The sequence below is a fragment of the Pithys albifrons genome, chromosome 6, assembly GCF_047495875.1.
Source record: "Pithys albifrons albifrons isolate INPA30051 chromosome 6, PitAlb_v1, whole genome shotgun sequence".
Taxonomy (NCBI): Eukaryota; Metazoa; Chordata; class Aves; order Passeriformes; family Thamnophilidae; genus Pithys; species Pithys albifrons.
Genome location: NC_092463.1, coordinates 8408319 through 8423735, shown reverse-complemented (window position 1 = coordinate 8423735; position 15417 = coordinate 8408319). Strand labels below are relative to the sequence as shown.

General features: G+C 39.9%; 1 protein-coding gene across 2 annotated transcripts in view; it reads right to left on the bottom strand.

The window, feature by feature from the left end:
• Nucleotides 1–13412, bottom strand: part of NUDT14 (nudix hydrolase 14) — a 57990-nt gene extending 44578 nt beyond the window's left edge. Inside the window, exon 1 of one of the 2 annotated variants that reach the window (XM_071557370.1) lies at nt 12953–13412. In XM_071557370.1, coding sequence (XP_071413471.1) covers nt 12953–13325 — 373 coding nt within the window. In that variant the 5' untranslated portion in view covers nt 13326–13412. The remainder of the gene's footprint in view (nt 1–12952) is intronic. The other variant, XM_071557371.1, reaches the window with a different exon arrangement.
• Between the last annotated feature and the right edge of the window lie 2005 nt (nt 13413–15417).

Genomic DNA, 15417 nt, shown 5'->3' with positions numbered 1-15417 from the left:
CAGAAATCTTCTATGTCCAATATTTTCAAGTGTCAGAAATATTACAAAGCTGAAAGCAGAGTGCTAAGTGCAGACACACATATGACATTCTAAGAGATTTGCCAGAAGATTTGACGGCAAAATTTTCTTCTAATCCTGTTGCTTCAAAAGCTCAACAAGTTTAAGCAGTCAAATGATAACAAAGATCTTAAGATAACTAGATCTTAAAGCCAAAATGAAACTGAATGAAGTCAACAGTGATAGTTTATTTCAGCAGTTCTGGATAAAAATATATACAAGAGCTACTAGGTCATATCCTAAATATTTTCTTTAATTATTTACAATGTTAAAGTAAATAAACAAATTTACTCATTTCCCCTATCTTTTTCATATCTTGACTTCCAGTTCAGTTTGTCAGAACTTACAATTTCTGGTCAAAAAGCACTCAAGTGCTACTACTCTAATAATTGTTCTTACCAAGTAAAAAGAAAACCAAAACAAACAGATTACTTTTGAATTTGCCTAAACTAGGACTGAATAGGAATAATGCACGGGAAGATCTGGCCTCACCAAGGAGAGAAGCAAAACCCTCATTTTACTCAGCAAGGCTGGAATTTCAGAAGGTTATAAAAACACATACTAAGGGTCTTAATGTCTGGCCAAGTCTCATTTATAGTCTAGAATCTTTTTATGCAACAAACCAAAGTGGTACCTCCATTCTGAGTTCACAAACAGCCATTACAAATAAATAAAACATCAGCTAAAATGACAAATTGAAAAGAGTCCTTAAAACAGTATCACCAAGTTACCAAATTCTATATAGTTGATTGCATAGTCAATATTCTTACTCCCTATTTAAATGACCTCATACATCATGAAAATCTTATAGAATCACTCAAATAATGTCATGATTTTTGATGATAAATACCATCTTTAAGCCTGTCATGTGCACGAAATCCAGTAATTGCCATCACCATATAATTAGGCTCTTGGGTAAAAAATATTTTTAAATTAAAAATCAGATCTAGAATCAGAATCATGCATAGATGTAACTGGTTAACTACAGAAAAAACACATTAATGAAAACTAGAACTACAGCACTGAATATTTTTGAAATCTGAAGATAGTGAATAGTGCACAGTGTGCTTTATCAGCCTCCTGAGGAATTCTTCTAGTCTTTTAAAACAATTGCTTGCATTTGCTTTCTAAATGTGCAACTTGATCATATGCAGCATAACATCCAAACATGCATTTAGCTTAAAAGAATGAAGCTCAGAGTCTCACTGGAAACACTGTTTTCTAGGCACACTTTTTTTTTAAATGATTACTACACAATTCTAAACAACGTACTATTTACTGACTGAGAGGACTGAGGAGGTAAAAGAGAGCAAGGAGAGGATAGGAAAGTGAGAGGAACAAGTTCCAGAAGAAACATACAATGATACACAAATGTGCTTTGCACACACTGAACACACAGAGGAAATATTATGTACTGCAATACAAAGAAAACCAACTATTTCAGAAATAGGTAAGAATTTGAAGCATTAGGGGATTAAAACCACTAGAACAAGGCATCCCTAAGCACAGAAAGAAAATTCAAAAGCACAGGAACCACCATGCACATTTTTCTGTTTTGTTACTTTTCCCTCTGTACTTTGGAAAAAGAAAGAAGCCATGGATCAAACCCATTACACACTCTCAGAAAAAAAAAATCTTGCAGACATACAGAGGGTCACAAAAGCTATGAAAGAGATACTTAACACAGGTTCCTGAGCAGATGACAAGCCATTAAACTTTCACCTTTAGGTAGTTATGATGATATGATGTCTCTTTTATGGTATCTCCCATTTTTAAAAATTAAATCTACAATGTGTTTAACAAGCAATTCTTCCATCAATCTTTGATGTGTTTCACTTATAAAGCCATGACAGTTTTCAGTTCATGCTCCTTAAAGTTCCAGAGAAACCATTTTCCACTCACTTGCTTTGAAAGCCATTAAAACAACTTGATGAAGAACAGCAGCAGGGGGCTAACAGAAGCCAAAGCTTAAGAACAATCTTTAGATTTTTCTCCTAAGACTTTCTCACAGACCCTCCTCACAAAGATCCTCAGGGCTTTTCATCCTCTCCTTTCTCCCCATCCCCCCAAAAATCATTTCAAAGTGACACACGCAACTACCTCCAGGTTCTGTTATTTTCTTAATTTCATCTTTACCTCCCAATTTTGATAGATTCAAGTGAAATCTGATTCCCATAGAGGTGCTCATCTCATCATCATCTTCCCACTTAGAAAAAATAACATGAAGAAAGATTCAAATAATTTGTGGGAACTTGTGAACATCTTCTAACCTGTCACCCATTCTAAAGAGAGCACTACTACAGAAAAATGTACCTGTTACTTAAAAGTCACACACAACTGTCATTGAATAAACTGAATTAACTCTTGATTAATTGATTGGTGATTTACATACAGTTCCATATCTTACTGCAGTATTTCTGAAACTTCATGTGAAACTGACACTGCATCAGTTTCAATATTGGGGTAGGAAGAACTATGCAAGGCAACTGCAAATAATCTTCAACCACTTTTTCAAAATGGGATCTGTCTGTAAAAATGAAAAGTTCTTTGGTTATAGTTTAATGCAAATGCAGAAATCAAGGTTTTATAAAAACAGAACTGTTAGGACAGTACTTATGCAGATCAGAATCAGTAAAGAATATTTTTTAACGGAGATTTGCTGTGCTCACCAGCACTTTATTTCTTTGATCATGTCCAGCTGCAGGGCAAACTTTGTTGATCAGTAATTCTGGGCAACTTCTGAAACTCCAGAGCTCTACAGTTCCTGTATTCAAGTGATGCCACTGTGGTCAAAATACTGCACAGAGGATTTTGGAACATGAACAGCTAAATCGATGAATGGGCCTCTAGGACATATTAATCCAAATTCTGGTTACAATTTGTCGTTCTTTTAAAAACTAGAGCTACAGTTACAGGGCACGTGGCTGGGACCAAGCAGGGACTAAAGCAGGTCAGCTACTTGGCTCCTCATCTGGAGGACAGGGGCAGCACATCCGAGGTCAGAGAGGACAGATGGTGGGCATTCCCATTACAACTCAGTCACCTCTTGTCCTTACACCATTGAGCTTTATGTTTTTCAGTTGGTGACTCTCACAGTTTGTGTATATACATTACTTTAGCAAGCTCAGGTTTGTAACTCAAACTGGGAGAATACATTGTGGAATAAATTTCTAGATGTCTTGTGAACAAATCTTATTGATACTTTCTCAGAACAACACCAACAATCATACCTTCTGCACCTCCCCCCTTCAGCTAAAGTAATACACTATAAAAATGTTAGTGCAAGAGGTTTTTTAAGGGTTTTTCCCTAAAAAACTTGTAAAAAAAAACATGTAAGAAATTCGAAGTTAAAGAACTGACACACAGTCTTACCAGTAAACATACAAAAAGTTTCTGTTGGCTTTCTGAGACAAATATATCATAATATTGAAAAAGAATCCCTCAAGAATATAAACTAAGGAAGTCAAAGACGTACAGAAACGATACCCTAAGGAACAGGAAGAGTTATGTATGATTTTCTGCAAGCATTCAATCACTTTATAGAATTGAAAAAATGTTAAGGCTGAAAGGACCTCACAAGATCATCAGTAAAGTCTCTTAACAGTGGCAGGATCGAACATATGTTATGTGAATGCTATATAATACATGCCAGATACAAAATATCTGTCTCTAAGCATTATCCAGTCAGAGTCTCCATCCCAGGCTGTGCCATTATTCAAGCTATTCCACCATTTGTGCAATCTTCTGACTAAAATAAATCCTATATATGTAATTGCACTGCAAGACTATACAGAACTTAGAGGTCATGGTGAATGCTACTGTGGAATAATAATTTAATTAAAATCACCATTAATATTACTTCTTTATGTATTATTTTTCAAGTATTAATGCTTACTTCTCTGTGGGGGTGCAAACTTTTATTTTCCCATATTTTCTGTTTTCAGAGAAAGAACATCTCTCACCTTCAGGAGTTTAGCCTCATTTCCCTATAATGTATTCATCACCGCTCAGCACATCTGTCCCAGCAAATCCCATTTCCTGTTCTATTCATGAGGCTCAGCAACCTGGAGCTTTAGTGATTGCCGCCACACTTTTCCCATGGCCTTCTCACCTCTCACCCCCCCACGCACCCCCGCTCCCATTGTTTATCATCTGTTCTCCCCTGCTGCAAACTGCTGTCAGATGTTCACTTATCCCTAATCTTACTCACTGCCTTTGATATTCTTTCTAATCCAACAACCTGTCAACTGGGGCATCAGCCCATGTCCAGACCAGCTGCTCTGTCACAGGCCGTAAGATTCCCTCTCTGCTCCAAGAGGTATTTAAAGGATTTTGACACAGCAACCGCAATGTGAAACAAATAATTAATGCTGTTTTGATCAGTGATCAGGGCTTTAGTGTGACATGAGCGGACCACTAAGAAAAACTGAGCTTTACTTTGTTTAAACTTCAGTAAACTTCGGGGTTACTCTATTAACAAGATTTTGATCAATGTCTGAAGGACAGTACCAGAAACCTAGATTCTTTTAACTTGTTTTAGTTACAAATGATGAAGAATAATTAATCTGAATGCAAGTCAGAGGGGAAGATAACATTCTATGCCTGCTGTGTAAAACATGCTTATTTATGCAGTATCAACTTGTGTAGAGTTTTCAAAGCACAGGAGATGACCTTTTATGAGTTACAGCTGAAAATACAAATGTATTTTAAATATGGCAGCAGTTGAGGTAAAATTGTTATTTAGAACACACTTGTATTTTCAGGAATACAATAGGATAGTTTCATCACATATAGACCATCAAACTCAGGTATTTTAAAGAATACTGCCATTTACAGAAAATGTCTAATTTCCCTAATATTCAGATTTGCTATTAACACTTAAAATTCATCTGCTTTAAAACACATCAAATACACACAATGTCATAGCTAGATTGTTATTAGGATGACAGATTCCTTGTAATGAAAAAGAAGTTTCTGCTGTTTAAGCAACACATATATTTTGATCCAAACTGAAAAACAAATAAAGCAGTTAGCTGTCAAAGAACCTGAGCACTATTTTATTTCTTAGATCTAACTACAATTACTACAAAAGAGATGGTACCAAACAAGACAAAATAGCCTACTTTATACCCTACAGTAGTTGTATTTCACACACAAAAGTATAATAAAACCTCAGTGGTGGATTTTTTAACATGGCTCATTCACTTAGAACTAAACCACTTTTATTCTTAGGGCTTGTCTATACCAGGACATCAAGAAAACGAATCTGAAATAAGTACCTTGATGAACTTGAATTCTGCTACTTAAACTCCATTAAACCCCAGTGTGGACACAGTCATCCAGTTTAGTTTACTGCTCCCTTAGGGCACACACTAGAAAGTTAACATGGATTAAGGCAGGGTATGAATTCAAAGTGCAATCGTACTTTGAAAATGGTTTAACGTAAACAGAACCAGACTCTTTGTTGTAGAACGAGACACGGAGTTAATCAGGAAAGTCCTGTGTAGACAAGTCCTTGCAGATGAGGCTACTGGAGAGGTGTACAGTAAGAGCTGATGGTTTTCAACTTCTCCATCTGCAGAGCTGGAAACATCTTACAGTGAAGCTGCAGACCTTGGTAGCATATTAAAATCAGCTAATAATTGATCTGCTTTCCTTAGTTGAACTCCCATGGATGACCGACAAGTATTCCAATGGCTCTCTGTGAGCTACATACCACAACTTGAGAAGTACTGGTTTAAACTAACTAAAGCTTATGTACCTCCCCCAATACTCAGTCTTAATTTTATAGTTATTGTGCAGTAACTCAAAGCAGTCTGGCTGCTGATGGCATTAAATGAGATTTTACTGTTCATTTATGCAAATACAGACACATTTCATCCCTGTGCAAGGATGCTACAAAAGATGCTCAACAAAGCCTTATTCTATCCAATACGTGACATTTGCTGTCACAAGTGTTTTAAATTGCAATGTGAGTGACCCAAAAATATGAAGTTTTGTCACTGTTAACTACTTTTCATGCAATTACTTCAAAGAAGCCTACAGTCACTTGGCAAAGCACGCTGGATAAAGAAATGAAGACTAATATAACATAATATTCACTGAAACAAAAACAAGTACTAGTGTTCTTTTCAACTTCTACTCTCATTAACTAATGCTTCTCATTTCCCCCTTAAGAAATTCATAGATGTCTTATACAAAAATAACTTGTACAATTTTCCAGAGCTGGATTCAAAGCATATGGCAGAGCCAGAAACAGATACACATAGATTCTGTAATTCCTTTTCTTAAATCTGTGCTCTAATTGCAGAGAACACCATTTCTCTCAAAGGAAATTATGTTCCCTCTGTATTTACCTCCCTAATGCTGTCTTTGCAAAAACTTAATGTTTCTTTTCTTTCACCCATATAAAAGAATTACAAGGCACTTTAACTGTAATTCCCAGTTAATACAGCAGCAATCAGATCAAAAATTAGTCTTATCCAGGATCCTACCTCTGACAAGATGCCCAAGGAAGAATATATTGTTAAAACACTGTCAGATTCCTGCAATTTGCAGCTCAGGGAGCCTCTGAGCTAGAAGCAGTACGTTTCCATTTAAGATTAATGCTATATACTGACATATCAGACTTGACAAGCTGAAGAAAATGAGACAAACTTTGCAGCAAAAAATGGCATCTCCTTTCACTGCACTACTGCTTTGAAAAAGTGAACTGCAAATAAATGTATTACTTGGTAACATATTTCCTACTGCTGGAATCTTTTGAAGATTCAACAGAAGACTTACTTGTTTGAACAAGTAACTTAAAAATCTGTTTACTCCCTAAACAGTATAATTTTTAACTGTCAAAATAGAAAAGAATGTTTTATGTTTATAAAAAAGCAGACGGAAGTTCCAGAGAATATTTCAGGCAGCTGGGCACATTCATGTTGCTCCTACCTTATAAAAAAATCTGAAGGCAAAATAAGATTATTAATATTATTGTAGCACTGCCTTGCTTTGCTTTTTTCATCTTCAAAGTTTTCATGACATCAATGGTACTGGCCTCACTTCTTTCTACACGTATTTTAATCTTCATGACATTTCCAAGACAGTTAAGTTGTAAGGCACAGAAACAGTGGTTGCTCATAGACACAAAAGAAAGCAGTAGCAAATCTCTGATTAGAAATAAGAAACTCCTTCTTCACTGATGGTTTGAATCCTGATCAGCACATTTTCTACCCATTACAAAGCTCATTATATTTTAAAATCTACAGAAGCCTTGAAAATTCCTTTAGAAGAACTTAGAAAACTCAAAGATATAATAATATAATTTCCTTAAAAGTGAATGAAATCATGCATTAACATGAACTCGAAGGGAGCATTTTGCATGTTTAACTTTAAAATTAATTATTCTAAACACTGCATCTATGGAGGAAATGTGATGCTCAGGCATTGGCCTGCTCTGAAGTGTGGAAGGAATGTGAAGCTCAGAAAAGAGCACATAGTTCCCATATACCACTACTGACTGCAATGTTCAGGGATATGCACGGAGTTTTTGAGGTTTTACCCCACATCACTGAAACAGATGCCCAGCCACCATTCCACAGATTCAAAACACAAACTCACTCACGTACATAACACACTGGGAGAATTACCGACAGTTGATTCTAGTCTGGTGGCAAACTTCTAAAAATTCCTGGGCAGAAAGCACATAATATGTTTATACAATGCAAGGAAACAGCGGCAAGAGCCCCCTTGCCAGAACCACCCTCAAAAACAAAGGTATAGGAGTCTGGGTGAGACCCACAAAGGCTTTGATATGTGAGCTCTGGACAAAAGTTTCTGTAACAGCTCAAGGTATTATTCCCTCAGATAGATGCTTTGACCCAGCTCATGCTCTGCCTCCCCTTTGAAGGGGACTGTCCCTAGCACAGAGGTCATCAAAAAGAATAATCAAAGGCAATTCACTTAGTTCTATGTAAAGCTCAGTGATTTGACTTAAAGAGCTGATGGAGGTGGGTTTGAACTGGAACAGCAGGGTAAGAGCTGGAGCAAACCTACTTTATGCTGATTTGCAAAGGGTAAGAACCACTGGCATGGGGAAAAATTGCACACAGTCACTTCTTAACTACTACACAAGATCCACCACAGCTCTGCCAAAACCCCCATTAAGGGTCCAAATACAACTTGCAGAACCACTGAAATCTCTGATCAGATGCTGATTAAGAACACGACATTGAATCCAAGTTCCCATTTGGATACTTAATGCTGCCTAAAATCCTAACAGCTCTCCTTAACTGTTGTTACCCAGAGTCTACTTCATGACTTGGAGTCTCTGCAGAATTCTTAAACTTGGTATTTTTTTCCCTAACATATAGGCCAGTGCCTGGCTAGCACACACAAAAGAGAGCTGAAGATTTACACACAGATGTGTTTCCCAGCAGTGAGCACACTCTCCTGTGATGTGGGAAGCAATATTAATTGAAGTTAGATCTTGCAGCCTGACTCTACCACATCCCAGGGAAATGCCCTAGCCCTTGGGCATTGAGTTAATCTCTCATTAGCCATCCCTCTGGTCTCTTGAATAAATTATTTATGAAAAGCAGAAAAGCTTCAATAGGAAAAAGTGAAAAGACATTTACCATGGAGTTCTTGGTAAAAAAGCCAATTCTTCAGGAGGTGATGAATGTTTGAAAAAAAAAAAGCCAATTTAGATAACAAGTCAATTTGCACTTTGGGGCCAAGTACACAGTAAAGCTAGCCAGATGCCATCCTGTATGTAGGAAAAATGAATTCTCTCAGTACCAAGCAGAACAAAAATACATACACAGGGTTCCCACTGACAAAACGAAGAGGATATTCCTCAAACTGATATTCCTTATCCATCTCTCAACCCCAGGCTACCTCACTTTAGAGAACATGCCTTATTTGACTGAAGGCCCCACCTGGAGCAGGGTTGACAGCTGAAAATCCCAACTAGAAAGGGAATTCCCTTTTGAGGTACTGTCAGATGCCTATTTTGAAGAACGTAGGTTTAATCTGTACCTTCAGGAGGGTGCACACCCACTTTTATGCTCTATAGGCAAAATTCAGAGCTCATGACTTTAAAATATGAGTGGGTAGAGGAAGAGGACGATGAAAGACCTCATATGAAAAGATCTCATGGCCCCTTATGGGAAGGGCAGATGCACTGAGGGCATAAATTGCTGTAATTTCAGGAACTACCATGACTTACAATTCTCACTACTGCTATATAGCCAGAAACTGACATTTTTATTCATGGTGGTTTGAACAGTATTTCTGTATGTCATTAAGTACAATCCAAATGATGACTCAAGCTCTTACAACACAGCAAAACTTTGGACTCAAGCACAAACCTACAAGGACACTGCTGGAGTTTTCTCTAACATGATAGTAACTGTCTGACTGATTGCATATATTACAAGCCTGTTGCTCTGTGTGTCCACAGCTTCCTGTCTGAACCATCATATATCCAAGGAAAACACTCAGCTGGTCAAAACACTAATCCAGTCCTTGAGCCTGCAACTGTAAATGTGTAAAGTGCCTCTGAGAACAGGCAGATGACCATCTGGGTCTGTGGCTCCTCCCTTCTTCTGTGACCACCATCTTCTTCAGATGTGTAACCTGTGTGGGTTTACAACAGTATTTACTCAGCATTTTGTTTTGATTTCAGCCTCTAGATGGATCCCTTTCTGATGTCTTGCAGATTTTGAGTGGTTTGCAAACCTGCTACAACAGTGGCTCACAACTCAGAAGGGTGCAAGCTGAATGGATAAAATCAGACCACCAGGGTAAACTGAGATATAAATCACCTACCTAAATTTATGTGTAACTGCAGAAGACTTACCTGTCTTAGTTACAGCAATGGGATCCAAATTATCTCCACATAAGTAGCATAATTTTGATTGAAATGTCTATAACTCAATGATGTAACTTTAGTATTCATAAATGCTTAAAAATAATCATAAAATCATATGTTGTATGAAAAAATTCTTTCCATTTCCTATTTGTACAGCAAAACAGAAGTGAAAACCCAAACAAATAAAAAACCTCTCACTCTATATATGTCCTTGGACAGAGGATTTATGTTAAAATACCAATGCCTATTTTAGGAATATACCTGTTTGAAAATAGATTTCAAATTATCAGTCTTCAAGGCCCAAATTATCCTTCACTCATGTTACATAAATACAAAGAAAAAGGCATCAATGAATCTTCCTCAGAGTTTAATGCTTGTAGGGATGTAGGGGACGTGTTACAAATTCACAAAAAGTACCTGCAAGACCATCCCAAACTTTCCAATTACAGCATGATGCCCCATATTGCATAATGTAAGTACCCAAACTAGTTTCAGTTTTCACAGTGCAACAAATACCATTATTTGTGTTTTCCCCATTTAGATTATTCTGTTTTTTAGCAAGACATCTTTATTGGATTTTACTTAAGTTCAGCAAGCAAGTGCAGATAATTTGTGGAAACTAATGCTACTGTAAGATACAGCACCATTTAGGACTGGGAAGAAGAAAACTTTCTTTTCTTTTTCCATCTAGTGAATTAATAAATGCTGTACAAGGAGAAGCCCTACTCTCCATAAACCTTTAAGATCAAGGGCTAGATTTTGAAAATAATTGTCAGTTTTAGACGAGTGGTGGAATATTCAAAAATTCTTAAACAGATCAGGCATCTAACCCTCTTATATTTCTGACATTTGACTGTTTGGTGGGCTTTCAGCAGACCTAAATGTTTTTGAAACAATTAGTCAAATAATTGAAAATATTTAGTATTCCCTTTGGTTAGCAAGTCAGTTTTTGAATGCCAAATGTGCTCCTAATAAACACAGGGCCTGTCTCTCAGGTCAGGTGCAGACAGTCATGCTCACACCGAGGTTATGCTCTCAGCAGGCTGGACCCAAGCCAGGCTCTGCAGAGGTGCCATAGAAACTACACTTTCAAGTTCATTTTAAGACATTGCTGTGGCCAAAAGAATCAACCTCTGCCCTCAATAGGACCCAAATAATCATCCCTAAGCACCACGTTACCACCTCCCCTCTGCCAGCATAATGAATCACTGAACTTGTTTAGGCTAAAACTAACATCTTTTTTTTGTCCAGATTGGGTTTGACCCTAGTCCAGCTCACTTTGTTGCTGCACAAATACTTGTGCAAGCAGAGGACATAGCAAGAAGGTCGAGTCTACTTCATTTGGTGCCATGTTGGTCTCTGTCAAATCACAGCACATGAGCAAACAAATCCTTACTCCTTCTTTACAATACTCATCACATTTAAGGCATATCTATTCAATTAAATGTGATCTTGTAATTCTGCTTCATACGTTTTAATTAAATCTCATTTTTCATGTAAATACAGTATGACTGAGATATGAAATTAAGTAGTAAGATCTGTCACTTGTGAACTGAGCCAGCAAAAATTCAGAACATGAATGTTCTTGAGGATTACTTCTGATACCTATAAATCCATCAATCAACCAATCAATAAATGGTTGTAAAGCTCTCAGCTGTTCACAAATCCAATTATTTTAGTTATTCCAACCAATGAGAAGAGAGCTTTCTATATGAAAAAAATGTACAAGAAGTCATTTAAAAAGGTAAAAAATCAGTTCATCTGCTTTGGTGCAACCTATTTGAACCCTTGCTTTTTCTCTTCTGTGCCTTATCTCACTGTTGGACGCCTCCTCCATATATATTCCTGTTTCCAGCTGAGGTGTCTAGAAGTAAAGCAAAGAAGGAGTAAGAGATGTGCTCTGTAGCAGGCCTTTCTAGGGCTGCCCAAGTTCTTCTGCATTTCCCTTTCCACCCCTTGGTAAAACCTCAACCTGGACCAGACAGAAAAACAACTGGGTTTGTGCATGTCCAAGGAAAGCACCCAAGGAACATGCAGCACTTTTTGCTGTGAGAAGCAACTTTCCTTTTACACCTTGCATTCCTCCTACTGCTGGAGGTGCCAGTTCGGTGCCAGTTCTCAGTGATCCTGTGAAAGGTGACTCATGCTGATATAATAAACATGATAAGGGGCAGGATTTACTCTCCTGCTTCCCAGCTTTGGATGCTGAGGCTCAGCTGGCAGAGCAGTGGAGCAACTCACAGAATCACAGAATTGGTAGTATTGGAAAGGACCTATGGAGACCATCTAGTCCAAGGCAGAGTCACCTGGAGCAGGTGACACAGGAACGTGTCCAGGTCAGTCTGGAATGTCTCCAGAGAGGGAGTCCACACCACCTCCCTGGGCACCTGTTCCAGTGCTCTCCCACCCTCAGTGTAAAGTTCTTCCTCATGCTGAGGCGGAACTTCTTGTGTTTTAGTTTATGGCCATTGCTCCTCATCCTGTCACTGAGCACCACCACTTTGGCACTACCCTTTTGGCACCCACCTTTGAGATATTTATATGCATCAATGCCATCCCCTCAGTTGTCTCTAGACTGAACAGGCCCAGCTCCCCCACTCTCTCCTTGTAAGAGAGGTACTCCAGACACTGGAACATTTGTGGATATAAGCACCGAGCTGGTGAGGGCAGCCCGCAGTGGGCACAGGGTGTGAAGCACGGCCCGAACCGCCCCACAAACCAGCAGGGGCTGAAGGCCCCGGCCCAGCCCCGGGCGGGCAGGGGGCACAAGGGGAACCCTCCGGCAGTGCCCGGCGTCCTCTGGAGCCCATCCCCAGCGCCACATCCGGGCGGGTCCGCGGGGCGTCCGGGGGGGTGTCCAGGTGATGTCCGGGGGGTGTCCGGGCGGGCCCGGGGGGTGTCCAGGGGGTGTCCGAAGGCGCTGCGGGGCGGGCAGCACCAAGAGAGAGGCGGCACCGAGAGGCGGCACCGCCACTGCCACAACATGGCGCGGGCGGGGGGGCCGGGGCGGGGGGAGCCGGCGGTGCCACTCACCTGCCGGTAAGAGAGGCGGAAAGGCCGCAAGTAGAGGGAGGAGGTGCAGGGCTGCAGCGCCAGCTCCTCGATGGCCTCCATCCCTGCCGGGGAGGAGGAGGAAGGGCAGGGGGCGGGAGCCGCGCGCAACCGCCGGCCGGGCCGGGCAGGGCCGGGAGCGGCCCCGGGGCCAGGAGTGCTGCCCTGCCCGGCCCTCCTGCTGCTGCCACGGCCGAGTTTCACCCCCAAAAAGGGGACACAACGGCCACGTCGCCTTATTCATAGAATCGTGGAGTCCGCAAGGTTGGAAGGGACCTTTAAAATCAAGCGTCAACGCAGTACTGACTGCCACTGTCACCACTAAAGCACAAAACCTCATCACCCGGCGCCGCATCCAGACGCCTCTTAAACACCTCCAGGGACGGCGACTCCACCATCTCCCTGGGCAGCCTATTCCAATGCCTAATTATTCAAACAGTGAAAAATTCTTCCTAGTACCTAATCTGAGCCTCCCCCCGTCTCACTCTAAGCCCATTTGCTCTCGCTGCAGAAGGGACTGGCCCCTCCTCGCTACAACCTCCCTGATTCAGGGAGTGGAATTGTTCTGCACAAATACCGATTTGCGATGCTGTTTACTCGGAAGGCTGGCAGATGTTGTCGGGGTCATTTATTTTCTAGCATTACACCAAAACTTGTGGAGTACTCGCCACACTGAGCTCAAACCAGCCTCCAAAGCCTTGATGGCTCCCTTTTTATCACAAGTGATCCCAATCCTGGACATCCATCAGGCTTTGCAGGATGAGCATCTTGCTGTTTAAAGCACAGTCCCTCACGCCAGCCTGCCAGGTGGTTTCACATCAAAATGGGGGTTGTATGAGTGGTGTGTAAAATGCAGGTGTGAATACAGATCCATTGGTAACCTGCAGTGCATCTCTCAGTGCTTCTCCAACTTTCCTTTTCAGGGTCAGTCGTGCCCATGGCAGAGGAATAAATGCTGCTCTGTTAGATTCTTGTGTCTGTTTTCATCAAAGTTACAAAATAATTACTCTTTCTCATTTTACTTCTTTTTTATTTTAAACATATCACTATTAGATTTAGCATCTGCCGATTTTCATAGGAATTTAGTCCTTGTTATGCAATATTAGGTTAGATTACCCTCATTGTTACAATGGTCCTAGTAATGATTTTCTAGGTTCATGAGCAACAGAGCTCACAATTTGTAGTGGTCATTTTCTCCCTGATTTGTGGTCACTTTGCACGCACATATTCCTGTGTACAGCTATTTTGCTTGCTGTATATATCAAATTATTTTTTCAATGTATCGATGGCACTGAGAATAATCTGAAATGTCTTGCATCTGTTTCTTTTTTTGCCTTCCAATGTACTTCCACTGCAATACTAAGAAAGTTTAGTATCTTGTCCTGTGGTAGTAAAAATCTCAGCAGTCTGGCTAAAATGAACAGATCCAGCAATTACAAAACTCACTAAGAAGTAAATGAGGCAGCACTTACATTGCAGAATGCTTACCATCAGTTCTGATAACACAAGTGGCAAAAAAATGTTTGGTGGGGCTGAAAAGTGTGGTTTTAAAAGTATGTTTGCAAAGCTATCGTAAAAAGTAGGCAAGAAAATGTATTTTATTAGCTGACTTCAAAAATATTTGTGTAACTCAGTTGGCATCACTGTATATGTCCATATATTTCTGGGGTTTTTTTCCGAATGATCCTGAGGTCATTCAGAGCTCCTGGGAACTTAAGCTATATTATTCTAGTAAGTTACTTCAGTCTTCTAAGTCCAATTTAAGTATAAACACAGTTTCCATGCACAGCAGGTTTACAGTATCTCTGTTTGCTTATGTTAAAAGTTACCGGCTACCCAGGTCGGCTCAGCCAGTCAGATTGCCCTCTTCAATAAACATTCTGACACCACTTTCAGGTTTTGAGTGTGTGTGTGTTTTGGGGAACATGTCATACTGTCTGATGGATTGCTTATTCCATTCCTAGTTTTAGGTGGGAAGCTTTTGGAATTGTAATGTGTCACAGACCTGATCTCGTTAATGTACCTGGAGCAATTGAGTGCAGTGTCACAGGAAAGCACATTTTGGGGTTCTCTGGTATTACAAATGAAAATTGTTGATTTCTTTGTTGGAAAATCTTTGTGACTATGCCAGCTGAACTCAGGATTTAACAGGTTGAGATTGAGGAGCTGCCACAGTGTTCCCATTTTACAGGTGAAATCTGAGAAGAAAATAAATAGGAAAAATATGTCCTGCATAGTGGGACTAGCATTCAGCACCTGGACCTGAATTTCATTACAGTTCTTCACTAAGGCCTACCTAACCTGTGCAGCAAGTGGCTTTGCATTTGCTAGTCCAAGAACAATCCCAAGAAAGAAATTCCCCTTGGCTCCCACTTATTCCGATGGATAATAACAAAAGGGAAAAACTTTTGGATGAGTGAGAGACACTCCTTTCCTGTTCCCTTTCC